The sequence below is a fragment of the Aquarana catesbeiana genome, linkage group LG04 (assembly GCF_042186555.1).
Source record: "Aquarana catesbeiana isolate 2022-GZ linkage group LG04, ASM4218655v1, whole genome shotgun sequence".
Lineage (NCBI taxonomy): Eukaryota > Metazoa > Chordata > Amphibia > Anura > Ranidae > Aquarana > Aquarana catesbeiana.
The window spans coordinates 68,943,501-68,958,330 of record NC_133327.1 but is presented as its reverse complement, the minus strand read 5'-3'; the positions used below and the strand labels follow the sequence as shown (position 1 = coordinate 68,958,330).

At 42.3% G+C, this 14,830-nt stretch overlaps 1 protein-coding gene across 2 annotated transcripts in view; it reads right to left on the bottom strand.

Moving 5' to 3' along the window:
• The window catches only part of WDCP (WD repeat and coiled coil containing), a 60,783-nt gene that overhangs the window by 39,799 nt on the left and 6,154 nt on the right, over positions 1-14,830 (bottom strand). For both annotated transcript variants that reach the window (XM_073625317.1, XM_073625318.1), the window contains exon 3: positions 9,130-11,044. In XM_073625317.1, the coding sequence (XP_073481418.1) occupies positions 9,130-11,025 (1,896 nt within the window). In that variant the 5' untranslated portion in view covers positions 11,026-11,044. The remainder of the gene's footprint in view (positions 1-9,129; positions 11,045-14,830) is intronic.

Sequence of the window (14,830 nt, the reverse complement as noted above, 5' to 3'; positions counted from 1 at the left end):
GTGGGAAAAAAAAAGGACAATGTTCAAAAGACTCATTATGCTTCATAGAAAATACATTGGGGTGTTTGCTTTGCAAAATGTGGACATTTTGTGGGCAATTCCATTGTCCTGGTGCTCCAGGGCCTTCAAAAATGTGATAGGTAGTCAAGAAATTAGATATGCAATTAATGCCGCTAGTACACCTGAAGGTGCTCCTTGGGTGTTGGGCCTCTGTATGTGGCTAGGCTGTGAAAAAGTCTCACACATGTGGTATCTCCTTACTCAGGAGGAGTAGCAGAATGCATTTTGGGGTGTAATTGCATGTATGCATATGCCGTGTGTGAGAAAGAACTTGTTATTATGACAAATTTTGTAAAATAATAAATACATTTCTTTATCTTCCAAAGAATTGTGGGAAAAATGTACAACTTCAAAAACTCACTATGCCTCTTACTAAATACTTTGGACTGTCTACTTTCCAAAAAGTGATTTGGGGGGTATTTGTACTGTCCTGGCATTTTAGGGCCTCAAGAAATGAGATAGAGTCTACAAACTGTATTGACGTCCTATAACTTTCACACAGAATTTGGGTTTTTTTTTTAACCAGAGATGTAGCAGTAAAAAAATTGGGCCTAAATTTATGAAGAAAAATTACTTACTTGCAACATTATACAATAGAAAACAAAAAATTTTTTTTTCTCAAAATACCACCAAAAGAAAGCCCTTTCGGTCTCAATAAAAAGTATAAAACTTTAGTTTGGGTACAGTGCTGCATGACCGGAGTAATGGTCAATGTGTGAGAGCACCGAGAGCTAAAAATTGACCTGGGGAGGAAGGGGGTAAAAGTGCCCAGTAATGAGGTGGTTAATGACCCCATGATCTATTTTTTAATAAAGTGTTTTTCTGCCTCTTTGTAACATCTTCCATGAACTCCCGAACCTCTCCATGTTAGGTGCGGCCATGTGCCCTTCTCTAGGCACACTACAAATCCCACAACATCAACAAGTAAGTGATGGTGACTACATTCCTCCATACAGTGGGACCACGGTGAATAAAAGCAGCCACCCTCTAACAGGAAATTGGATCACAGAAGCAATATGTATCACATTGAGGAGATCTTCCTTCACTTCCTGTCCTAAAGCCAAATCAGAAAGTGAGAGGAAATGCCTACAAAGAGAGGGAATCCCTGGTTGTCACCAGAACCAGTGTCCTCATTAGAAGATTTCTCCTCTATTACTGTTTTTTGGGACAACCCAAAATTTGGGATTTTCATTAATGTTTGGTGATAAAGGTAAACAGGACAAAACGCAGAGGATGAATCTCCCAAATGGGGGCACAGACAGCATTAAAGTCCTGACAGGTGTTCTAATCCCTCTTCACTCTATCCAAAGCTTTAAAGTTTTGCCTTTAGTTATACTTTAGGCTGGGTATACACTATTGCGTATTGGATATGGGTTTCCCCGCATCCCAATTCGAATTGCACAGGAGTCCTGTGCGTCTTCTGGTCCGAATTCAGCCAAAAAGTCAGGCTAAAAATCAGACCTGAAATGGTGAACGGGGACGCACCAGACCCCTGCCGTGAGCCACTCTGTGCAGCGGTGTGAACCTAGCCTAAAGTCAAGAAAATATACTTGAATAGAACTTACTTTTTAAACCAGAGTTTAGTGTCACTCTAAAGTAAACTGGTCATTAAAGAAATATGTTGGCCATCCCTACCAATATCTTCAGAAAATGCTAGTTGCCTGTCACTCTAATGCTTTCTAGTCAATAGATTCCAAGGCACTGAATATAATAAAAATAATTTATGGATTATTTGCTGCATGCTTGTTCATGGTTAGCAACTCAAATACTGAAGTGAGACAATCTGGCTTTAATCTGACATATACAAAGTTCTCAGAACGACACAGCAGCCATATATACAGTTCTGCCCCCCCCCCCCCCCATCTTTACAGCAGCCACATATACCACTCCTATCACCCCATTCTTGACGTAGCCATAGCAGTAGTCTGCACCGCTTGGCCTCATCTTCTGCATTCTGTTACAGAAATTTCGCAAGAAGTCACATGGTGCAGAGCATAGGAGGTGATGGGGAATTGAGGATTTTGGAAGCAGAATGTCCCAATCAATAGGGCATACTTAGCAGCTGCCATAGTAACCTTGGTGGCTTATATTTGTACTAGCCATCAGCTATTAGGACATATCACTTACCTTCACATTTGTCTCTCCATTCCCACTTGGAAGGCTGTCCACTATTTCTCCACTTTTTGGTAGTGAAAGACAAGAATGACCCCTGACTCCAACCCACAATGCAATCTAATCTACCCAGCAGGCCTGGGCATTGTCAGAGTGATGCTCTTTTGCTTTGGGTGAAGTTGAAAGGACAAATGAAGGTAAATGTTATGTGCTGAGAGCTTAAGTTGTCAGTTATTTAACCATGCTGATTGCTTGGTAAGCCTCACCCATTTCCTATCCAGGGTCATTTTGATAAATCCCAGGAATGAAATATGTTTTGTACTGCGCAGGGTATCATGTAGGTAAAATTCATCACAGGTCCTCTGCTAAAGCAATTTTGAACAGGTGTTCAAGAGAATACCTTTGTGTTTTCCAGCGAACATGCAATGGTAGTAACACAGCAGCCTCTGCTAATCTTGTTAGGTTTTAATCTTGGAGCAACTCCTCCTGAATCAGCTGTAACCTCTTTTGAACCATGTTCAAACCTTACTTAGAGACAAAACACCACCTAGTACAGCTGATTTTATTTGCTTGGCCACAATCGTGAATGGTATGGATTTTTTTATAATCTAAAAGCCATCCCTAGCCATATGTTCACTAAGTGAAAGTTGGTCATATAAGTCTCTAATCTAATGGTTACTGTTTTCCCAAGAAGTCAGGCTCTGGTGAGATCATATATACTCATAATGGATGACATCAGCATTTATGTCTAGAATTCTATCTGTCCCAAAGAGAACGTGGATTGTTAGACCTGGATCTTTGAACACTGTCCTATGACAAACAACTATCCCTTAAGCCCTGGTTCACACTGGAGCGTTTTGAAATGCAATGCGACATGTCAAATCGGCGGCATTGGCACTGTCCTAAACAGTGCGGTGCTGCACAGATTTCAAAAAGTGGTTTCTGTACTACTTTTTGCAATTTCGGGCTGCGATTTACATTGACATCTGTGCAGAAACCTGCACAGATGTCTCTGAAATCGCGGCCGAAATCGGGACTGACATGCGGGAGTGAAATCATGCGAGTTCAGCTGAACTCGCATGGCTTCATTCCCGCAGCTCAGTGTGAACCTGGGCTAAATCTTGCAAAGAATATGAAGGGATTCAAAAATAGAGGAAGGAGGAAGAGTACCCAGAGTGCCATCATCCCAAACCAACAAATGACTACAAAAAAAAAAACTAGAACTTTCTAGAAAGGCATCCAGGAATATAGAACCAAATCTAAAAAAGGTACATACAACTTACAAATGTATTAGTCACATTATACAAAAGTAAAAAAATAAATAAATAAAAACACAACACGTCACATGATGCACAGTGTTTCTTGTTTTTAACCAACTAAAAACACCACTTCTATATTTGCACTATCCTGACTGTCCCATTTCACAGATCGCAGTCAACACTTTTCGTCGATAGCTTCACTTCATCAGGACCCACTAGCTATTCCCCTGTGGAGATGAGTGTAGCTTTAAATTGGTGTAATCATATAATGCCATAAGTACTTGCAAAGTGTTTGTTAGTAGGGGGGTACCGATGACCTGTTACAGTGCCTTGAAAATAGTATTCATACCTCTTGAAATTTTCCACATTTTGTCATGTTACAACCAAAAACGTAAATGTATTTTATGTGATAGACCAACACAAAGCGGCATATAATTGTGAAGTGGAAGGAAAATGAGAAATGGTTTTCAACATTTTTTACAAATAAATATCTGAAAAGTGTGGTGTGCATTTGTATTCAGCCCCCTTTATTCTGATACCCCTAACTAAAATCTAGTGGAACCAATTGCCTTCAGAAGTCACCTAATTAAATAGAGTCCACCTGTGTGTGCAATTTAATCTCAGTATAAATACAGCTGTTCTGCGAATCCCCCAGAGATTTGTTAGGAGATCCTTAGTGAACAAACAGCATCATGAAGGCCAAGGAACACAACAGACAAGTCAGGGATAAAGTTGTGGAGAAGTTTAAAGCAGGGTTAGGTTATAAAAAAATATTCCAAGCTTTGAACATCTTGGAGGACTGTTCAATCCATCATCCAAAAATGGAAAGAGTATGGCACAGCTGCAAACCTACTAAGACACGGCCGTCCATCTAAACTGACAGGCTGGGCAAGGAGAGCATTCATCAGAGAAGGAGCCAAGAGGCCCATGATAACCCTGGAGGAGCTGCAGAGATCCACAGCTCAGGTGGGAGAATCTGTCCACAGGTCAACTATTAGTCGTGGACTCCACAAATCTGGCCTTTATGGAAGAATGGCAAGAAGAAAGCCATTGTTGAAAGAAAGCCATAAGAAGTGCAGTTTGGGAGAAGCCATGTGGGGGACACAGCAAACATGTGGAAGAAGGTGCTCTGGTCAGATGACCAGAATTGAACTTTTTGGCCTAAAAGCAAAACGCTATGTGTGGCGGAAAACTAACACTGCACATTACCCTGAACACACCATCCCTACCGTGAAACATGGTGGTGGCAGCATCATGTTGTGGGGATGCTTTTCTTCAGCGGGGACAGGGAAGCTGGTCAGAGTTGATGGGAAGAAGGATGCAGCAGGACAATGACTATAAACATACAGCCAGAGCTACAATGGAATGGTTTAGATCAAAGCATATCCATGTGTTAGAATGGCCCAGTCAAAGTCCAGACCTAAATCCAATTGAGAATCTGTGGCAAGACGTAAAAAATTGCTGTTTACAGACACTCTCCATCCAATCTGACAGAGCTTGTGCTATTTTGTAAAGAAGAATGGGAAAAAATTTCACTCTAGATGTGCAAAACTGGTAGAGACATCCCCAAAAAGACTTGCAGCTGTAATTGCGGTGAAAGGTAATTCTACAAAGCACTGAATCAGCGGGGCTGAATACAAATGCACACCACACTTTTCACATATTTATTTGTTAAAAAAAATGTTGAAAACCATTTATCATTTTCCTTCCACTTCACAATTATGTGCCACTTTGTGTTGGTCTATCACATAAAATCCCAATAAAATACATTTACATTTTTTGTTGTAACATGACAAAGTGTGAAAATTTTCAAGGGATATGAATAAATTTTCAAGGCACTGTATGTTATATGTGGAGGGGGTATGCATATATTTTTTCATTTTGTTAATTTTTTGTATTTGTTTTATTATTGAACAACTATATTGAGATCAATGGAGTTGCATGGATGTATTGCAACCCTTTCTCTGCTGATCCTGATGAAGGGGAACCATCTATGAAAAAGGCCTTGAACAAAAAAAAAAAAAAAAAACAAAAACAGGACGGATTTCTCCATCCACACAATCGAGGTGGATAGAGGAATCCATCCCACTAAGACTTTGAGGTTGATTTACTAAAACTGTTGATTGCAAAATTTGGTGCAGCTGTACATGGTAGCCAATCAGCTTCTAACTTCAGCTTGTTCAATTAGGCTTTGACAAAAAAAACCTGGAAGCGAATTGGTTTCTATGGAGAGCTGCACCAGATTTTGCACTCTCCAGTTTTACTAAATCAACCCAACTGTAGTCTAGCAGGGACTCTCTGCTGTCAGAATACAAATGATCAGCAGCTGCAGCCCATTGGCAAAAATATAAGTGGTCTTCGTAGTGAGTCAAAAAAAGAAACAAACACTGTATTGAGCATTATATGTGCTTCTTTTAAACTTTTGTACGATGTGACTAATGAAATTTTTTTTTTATTTATGCTGTGCGCATGTAAACATTCATGTAATGTTTACATGCATACAAGCGCATAGCATTAATGCAGCCTACTGGTTGCAATAATGGTCAACTGCCACCTAGGAAGTTGGGGGAGGGGGTCATCGGCATCATAGTACCCTAGGCTGCAGGCAGCAGAAATCCAGTAGATTGAAGTGTTACTAAGTCCAGAACCCTGTATTCACTATCTGGTCTCCCACAGTACACAGAACATGGGAATGCAATTATTTTAGTAAATACAAACTGCTAAATACCTTTTCTCATTAGCAATATATAGCAGTCTATGACTTCTATCAGTGTCTGGTTAAAGCTCGTAGGAGTTTTCATTCTCCTCTGACTGTCCTATGAGAATGCAGGACCCCTGACCCTCTGTCTGGACAGTGTGGACTGGCCCTGTGCTAATCCCATGCACCTTCCCAAGAAAAAAAAAAAAAAAACCTCTCAGGCAATACACACCAAACTGAGCATGTGCAGCTTGTCCCCTAACCTCTGTACTATCAGGAGATGGTTTGGAGACAGTGGAAGAAGGGGGGGGGGGGGAATCAGAGAAGACGGGATCAAACAGCCTTTTTACACAAAGTGCAGAATTAACCCCTTATGTTCCACATAAGGGTGCCTTAGCAACCAAGAAACTAGGCGACAGGGTCTGTGTTCTAGCAACCAAGGATGCTAGATGGCAAAGGCTGCCTGCATCCTACCAACCAGGACTGCTAGGCCTTGTAGGCCAACTGTGTCCTAGTAAACTAGAATGCTAGATGACAGGGGCGGCCTGCATCCTAGCAACCAAGAATGCTAGGCAGCAGAGGCCTATACAATGTCTAATCAGCAGTGAAGGTGCTGACTATACATTGCTGATACTGTTTGCTGCCAGTGGCCAATAGGGTCCATGTATGCTGTACCACTGGACACATGTAAATGTTACATGTGTACAGACAGCTAAAAAACACAGGATCTCGCTGCCAGCAGGATTCTGAGTTTTACTTTGTGAGATAGTTACACCCACATAAATGAGGTCTAAAGCTAAAATTCAGGCAAACCGATAAATACACAGATGAAATACAAATAAGGGGTCTGTTTAACCTGCCAAAGGATTTCCATTCCTGTTTATCCAATCCTGAAACCTAAACATAGAAACATAGAAGAGTGATAGCAACAAAAGACCAGGTAGTCCATCAAGTCTACCCTTTGTAATCCTTTATTTTCTAAATCTAGATCTATGAGCCGGCCCTATACAAAGTTCCTAACGCAGATGGCTCCTGTTTATAAAACAGTGACTGGAAGCCCCTGTGACAGTACAGTCACAGTGCTGGGGCATCCCGTGAGTGTGGTCTCAGCATACTCCAGCGACAACAGCTGTATACATTACAGCCCGCTACCGTACTGCCACATATGTGTACAACTGGCGTTAAAGGCTAAGTTCACCTTCACAGAAAAAAAATAATAAATGCACAGATTTTTGCAGAAAAAAAGTGCATGTATTCTTTTTTTCTGCAGGATCCTGGAAAGCATTGCACCTGAGATCAGTAGGTCATGAGTGCAATTTGGGGGCTCCTGTAGATATGTCCTCTGGCTTTCAGGCCGTAACTCTGTATGGACTTTGAAAGATGGAGGGACTGTCAGTGGACTATTAGAGTGCTCATCAGCGCTCCTGCAGCCAATTGAGAACTACAAGCTGTCTGCCGTGGTGACTGACGGTACTTGCAGTTTATTCATGCACAGGAATCTGTGAATGAATGACACAGATGTGTGGGTGGGGCCCACGCTGTTTTTAAAAAGTGACAGTCTGTGCGGGGAGGGGGCAATCAGGGGGGGAAAGGGAGCAGAAGCTGGAAGTTATGACACATTCCACCCTAAATATGGGCGTAACATGTTCCAAAGGTGAACTTATACTTTAAATTCACTGTTCAGTGACTCACTCCCTCTGCTGGAAGTCTGTTCTAGGCATCCATTACTTTTTTGGGAAATATTACTTTCTATGATTCATTCTGAATTCTATTCTTGATAGTTTGAAGTCAGTTCTTAATCTTCTCTTCATATTGAAAGTACTGCCTACCACACAGCTCAGTCAGGTTAAAGTGGAGCTTCAGTCATTTTTGTGTTTAAGTCAGCAGCTACAAAAACTGTAGCTGCTGACTTTTATTAAAACACACACTCCCCTGTCTCAGGATCCAGACATGTGCTCTCCCAAGCTTTCCCTTCCCTCCATCTTCTGTCCCCGGTACCTCAACTGTGGGCACCCGGCTGTGACAGCTTGCGGCTTCACAGTCGGATGCCCACTGCGTATGCCCAGCTTGGACCAATGTAATTATGTATATACTATACCTGATGCCCATGGAAGCTGGTTATCACTTTACAAATTTGTTTTGACTCTAGCAGCCAGCTAAAAAAAAGTTGTGCGTGCACGGCGATATGTAGCATGTGCATCATAATAGATGTTTTCATGCGTAGGCACACCACACATGTGTATTTGTGGGAGTGGGGGGTCTCAAAATATTTTTGGGGATTTTTTGGGCTTGGGTGTAACTTTAAATTTTTTACAATTAAAAAAACATTTTTTTTTACATCACAAAGGGGACAAAAAGTCCCCAATGTGATGATTTTGACAGGTTCTTTTTAATGAGGCATGCAGGGAGGGGAGGGTGCTGGGTCACTTTACCTATGTGTGGAAGCAATTGTGCGGCAGACAAAAAAAGCTACCTGCCTGGACTTGCAACAATGAATAGGCTATCACAAAGCTTAGGCGCCAGGATGCAATTTCTAGTCGCCATGGCGACCTGGTGCCAGGGATTTGTCGAGCCCTGACTTAAATAGACACGCTACTCCAGTGATCTCCACTTGCTTCCGGGTCCTGTGCGGAGCAGCTGGCCTGCTGCATTCTGAGCATATAGACCATACCTGGAATTAATTTTTAATAAAATAAGACCACATTACTGAAACCAAAATTGGACCATGTACTACTGTATGTAAAAGGTTGCCAAATTTGTATGTCTGACTGAAGTGTGCTTTTCTATTCTATTCTCTTTCAATTGTAGAGTCTGTAAAACACCTTACACTATTTAGGATTTATGTGGTTCCCTACTGGAGTCTAGTAGTTACAATCTTTGACCTTTTAATCCTGCTTCCTCACTTTCCACCATCAAGTAATCCATTCATTAGATAAAAGTCACTCAAGCATTCAAGCAATCCGTTTCACATACTGAACAGTGATCACATTATAGAATTACCTGGCATATTATGGTGACAAATGGAGCGTCTTTAGATGATGGATATGAGAAAAAGGATTTTTTTCCATTCTGCGCAAACTCTGTAAGATCTGATAGGCGCTGCTGTAGATTGGAAACATTGCTGCACAAGCGTTCTAGATTACGGGACATGTAAAGAATGTCTTGATCGGACAGTGGGGTGGCGTTGGGTGGATGATGGTTTGTCCTGCGCTCCATTTTTGGTGAAGTTGGCCGGCTTGAAGGTTTCCGATGCGCTTCCAAGCCCAGAATCACAGAACGATTCTTCGGCTCTGTGTCCAAGTTGTGCACAGTCAAAGAGTTCTTTTTATCCTCAAAGTCACTAGCGCTTGAAGTTGGACTTTGGTCATAATTATAACTGCGAATCTCCTCTATCAGTTGTTTCTTACTAAAGCCTTGGCGCCCAGCAGTACCTCCTGGAATCAACAGCTCCCGGCAAGCTAGAGGCTGCTCCTCCTTATAAAAGCTATTCCCATACTTCTTCTTCCCATGTAAGAGTACAGAAGAGTTGTAGCTAGAATGCGCACTTGCTATATCTGCTGCTGATGACGTGGACGAATCTTCTTCAAACATTACCTCCTTCACCATTAAGCGGATGATGTACTTGTCAGAACTTGAAGAGGGCAGAAAAGCCGGGTCACAGGTTTTCTGCCTTCCTACTAACACCAGCAACATTTTATCCGTTAGGAAATACAAGCCCTTTGGACGCTCGTTCTTCTCCAACTGAATCTGCTGTATGTTAGGCATGTTTGTTGAAGTTAATGAATACACAAGCACATGGCTACATGTGTTGGAGGCAACAGCTACGATATGAGCTCCAGGATCAAAGGCCAAGATGTCTGGAACCAGAATTCCTGGGATGCTTACTTTCCGCGTTGAAGTCACTTTCTTCTCAAAGTTCACAAGGATAAGGTGAGAGGAGTCCTGCCCACTGCCCGTTATGTAGTCTTTGTGTTTGAGGTTAAGAAGTGGACTCAGTTCAGATTTTGAATGGTTGACCAAGATATGAGTTAGATCAACAGTTCCTGGAGAAGTGACTGGGGAATCTAAGGACAGAGAGGTCCCAGAGTCTGTTGACTTCCGTCCAACATCTAGAGAAAACTCTTCATCCATGAGCAGAAGGCCAGGCTGAGCAGAAAAGGAAATTTCAGCAGCAGCTGGTACATCGAATGCAATACCAGCATTTAACGCACATATCCTATCTAGAGGAAGCTCTGTGGCTACTGCGACCTGGGAATCGACAGTTGATTCAATAGCACAAATGTACCCACCAACATCAAAGATAGGGCAAAAAGTACAAGGGTTAAGCAATTTGTGTTTGCTGTCCCATATGTAGGAATGAAGAGCGCTGCTAACGGCGACAACTAAACGGCTTCCATCTTTAGTCCAGCATGCACAGTGCACAACTCCGGTGCTCTTGATGTCGGCTTTAACACTTGTATTGTCAGTGCGCACAGAATATAAGACCGAGACATCTCTCTTGGTTAATATAACCAAAATATCTTTACTTGGATGCCATATGCAGCCTTGTGGAAGCACAGGGAGGGGATCCCCGACTTCACAGGTCTGGGAAACTACCAGCTTGTTCTTTTCCGTATTGTTATAATACAACTGCCAAACAGTGACGTGTTTCTTGTGCTGGACGGCTAACAGAGCTGGAATGTCAGTCGTGTGAGCTGGACCCCAGTACAGGCCATGCACATGCTCAAACTGGCCAATGACAACAGAACTTCCAAACTTTGGGTCCTCATTTTGTAGATGTAAGGCTGTTAGGATGACTTGCTTGCCATCTGTCCAAGCCAAGCCATGTACTGGGTGGATGGCTTGGTACAATGCATTGAGGCCACTTCTCAGAAGCTTACCCTTTCCTAACTCCATACTTCTTTACACAGGACATCTGTGGATGTAAACAAAATGAAAATATCAATGGACGAATATACTTTATAGAATTTTCAACTTTTAAACAAACTGTTTAGCCAGCATGTCTTTAATTGATTACTCTTTAAACAAAGGGGTTAATTTACTGAAAGTGAAGAGTGCAAAATCTAGTGCAGCCATGCATGGTAGCCAATCGGCTTCTAACTTCAGCTTGTTCAGTTAAGCTTTGACAATAAAGCCTGGAAGCTGACTGGTTTCTATGCAGAGCTGCACCAGACAACCCCTAAAAGTCAGAGGCGAGATGACCCCATGAGGACTGCAAGCTGCCTAGACCCATTTTGATAATACACACTGCTCATAAGTAACCTTAAAGTAGTTAAGTCACTTCTATAAAATGCTCCCATCCCCCTGTATTATAACAATAAGTTCCCCTGTGCCTGTGTTAATATATTTGCTTGTGTTGTATAATAAATATGCTTGTCTGTACGATAACACAGTGCCTTCCTGCACTCAGGTGCCTCTTCTCTCTTCTCCTCTGCTCGGCTGACAGTTCCAGTAGGCAGGGCCAGGGCCAAGCACTGCCAATGACATCAGCCAGGGAGGAGAGAGAGCTGAGGAGTCACGTGATCGTAGGGATCAGCTGTGTTATCGGTACAGATAAGCATATTTATTATAGAACACAGACACAGGGGCACTTATTGTTATAATACAGAGTGGATGGGAGCTTTTAATATTAAATATGAAAGCAGCAGGAGCGGAGGGGGCGGGCGCTGACATGAGCAGACAGGCAGGGAGGGAAGGGGGAAAGGATACAAGAGACAGAGAGCAGGGCTGTGGATGATGGAGGCATTTAAACTGACCACGGTGTCAGGGCTCAGCAGCCATTATACACCGTGGTCAGTTTAACTGAGGGCATAGCCAAGCAGGATCAGCCAGGTATTTTACATGTTACAGGGGGGCAAATTACACAGCACAAGCACTGTGCTATATAACATGCTTTAAAAGGGAACTCTGTTTTTTTTTTTTGTTTGTTTTTTTTGGGGGGTTAAGAAACGCTTTAAGACTGACAAACCTAGAGCCCCATTTTTTTCAGGCATTGCTCTTAACTACAGGGCTCTGTTATATTATGCTGTTTCACACATTCAGGAAACACAGTGGGGTTGATTATTTAAGGCTGGAGAGTGCAAAAACTGGTGCAGCTCTGCATGGAAGCTTCCAGGTATTTTTGTTAAAGCTTAATTGAACAAGCTGAAGTTAGATATTGCACTCTCCAGTTTTAGTAAATCAACCCCAGTTTGTCATCTTCATAAATTCAGGCAGTTGGCACAGTAGCAAATGTCATACTCTAGATGTCATCTTACCTCAAACTCCTAGGGTGGAAATGAATTCTCAGTCCAAGTAAACCGAGCTACGTGGAGGTGGGTGCAAGTGTAAACCTTTAAACGCCCCACTCTAGACTTTTACATTTGCCTATGCAGTGGACATCCCCCAGTGTATGGGTTAAATGCTTGTATGGCTAGGGGTTAAGGCAGTGTTTCCAGTCCCCAACAGGTCATGTTTTCAGAATTGATCAAATCACCTGTGCAAAATAATGGAAAGCCTGAAAACATGACCTGTTGGTGCACCTTGAGGTTGGGAATTGAGAAACACAGAGTTAAGGAGTAGGTACAAATACTTACTTTATTCCTTGCCAACAGTCTTCCATTGTAAGAGAGGATGGCAAGGACCTGCACACATTCTGGCAGTGTGGGGAGTTAAGGAGCACCCAACTACTTGAATAAATTTAAAAGTAGCCTAGAGTGGGGCTTTAAAAAAAAGGTGGGCTTCCACATTTATTATAATTAAGCCTGGGTTCACACTATTGCGAACACAGACATTGCATGTGATTCGCACCACATTGCTGTGCCGACCACATGCAATGTCTGTGCAATGCGAATTAAGACATACAGTTGTATGGCTGAACTCGCATTGGATTCGCATGAAAAGGTGCACGAACCTCCCCCCTCCCCGCACTGGAATCGGATCGCATTAGTGTTCACACCCATGAAATCTGATTTCGGTCCAAATTCACAGTTCTCACTGTGATCTACGAACCGATCTGGGGTGTCATTAACATTTTATTGGCACCCGCAGCGGTTCACAGAGTGCAGTGTGAACTGCCTGCGAGGGAGATGTGATGCGGAAACCGACACTGGAATCGGGCTGGTTACCGCATTGCATATGTGTAAACCCAGGCTAAGGATTGAATATTCAGAATCTGGCATAAGCCCAACTGGTTTTGTTAAGAAGCGATCTCGTTCCTCATCGTTTCCATCTCTCCCACTGCAGATTTAACATAGCATCAACTTTCATGGTGCTTATAGTAGCAAATAAGAAACCTTCAATACAACAATGAAAGCGGACATTGATTTGGTTACTTAGTGCAATATAGATAGTGCTTTTCAGACAGTTTAAAGTGATTGTAAAGTCTTGTTTAAAAAAAATAAAAATAAATAACAAACATGTTATACTTACCTGCTTTATGCAGTTAGTTTTGCACTGAGCAGCCCAGATCCTCCTCTTCTCGGGTCCCTATTTGCTGCTCCTGGCCCCTCCCTCCCATTGAGTGCCCCCACAGTCAGCAGCTTTCTATGGGGGGGCACTGGAGCTGAGTCACAGCTCTGTGTGTCCATTCCCGCATGGAGCCCTGACCCGGCCCCACCCCTCTCTCCCCTGATTGGTTGACAGACTTTGATTGACAGCCATGGGAACCAATGGTGCCGCTGCTGTGGCTCAGCCAATCAGGAGGAGTGTCCCAGACGGCTTAGATATTCATAGACATAGCTGGAGAGGGATGGGGCTCAGGTAAGTCATTAAGGGGGTGCTGGGGTGGCTGCTACATACAAGATTTTTTATCTTAATGCATAGAATGCATTAAGACAGAAAAAAAAACCTTCTCCCTTTACAACTTCTTTAACCACTTCAGCCTCAGAAGGATTTACCCCCTTCCTGACCAGAGCATTTTTTGCGAATCGGCACTGCGTCGCTTTAACTGAGATCTGCGTGGTCGTGCGACGTTGCACCCAAACAAAATTGACGTCTTTTTTTCATACAAATAGAGCTTTCTTTTGGTGGTATTTGATCACCTCCGCGGTTTATATTTTTTGCGCAATACACAAAAAAATGAGGGTCAATTTAAAAAAAAAAAAAAAAAAAACACACCACAATATTTTGTACATTTTGCTATAATAAACATCCCCATTTTTTTTTTTTTTTTTTTTTAAAAAAGCTAAGTTTTTCTCAGTTTAGGATATGTATTCTTCTACATATTTTCGGTAAAAAAAAAAAAAAAAAAAAAAAATCGCAATAAGCGTATTTTGGTTTGCGCAAAAGTTATAGGGTCTACAAAATAGGGGATAGATTTATAGCATTTTTATTATTATTATTATTTTTTTTTTTTACTAGTAATGGCGGTGATCTGCGATTTTTATCGTGACTGCAACATTATGGTGGACACATCGGACAATTTTGACACATTTTTTGGGACCATTGGCATTAATACAGCGATCAGTGCTATAAAAAATCATTGATTACTGTAAAAATGTCACTGGCAGTGAAGGGGTTAACACTAGGGGGCGATCAAGGGGTTAACTGTGTTCCCTGGGAGGTGATTCTAACTGAAGGGGGAGGGGTCTGACTAGAGGAAGTGACGGTTTGTGGTTTCTAGCTAATAGGAACACACGATCTGTCATTCCTCTCAGAACAAAACACGGATTTGTGTGTTTACACACACACTTCCGTGTTCTGTCTCTGGTGCTCGCAATCG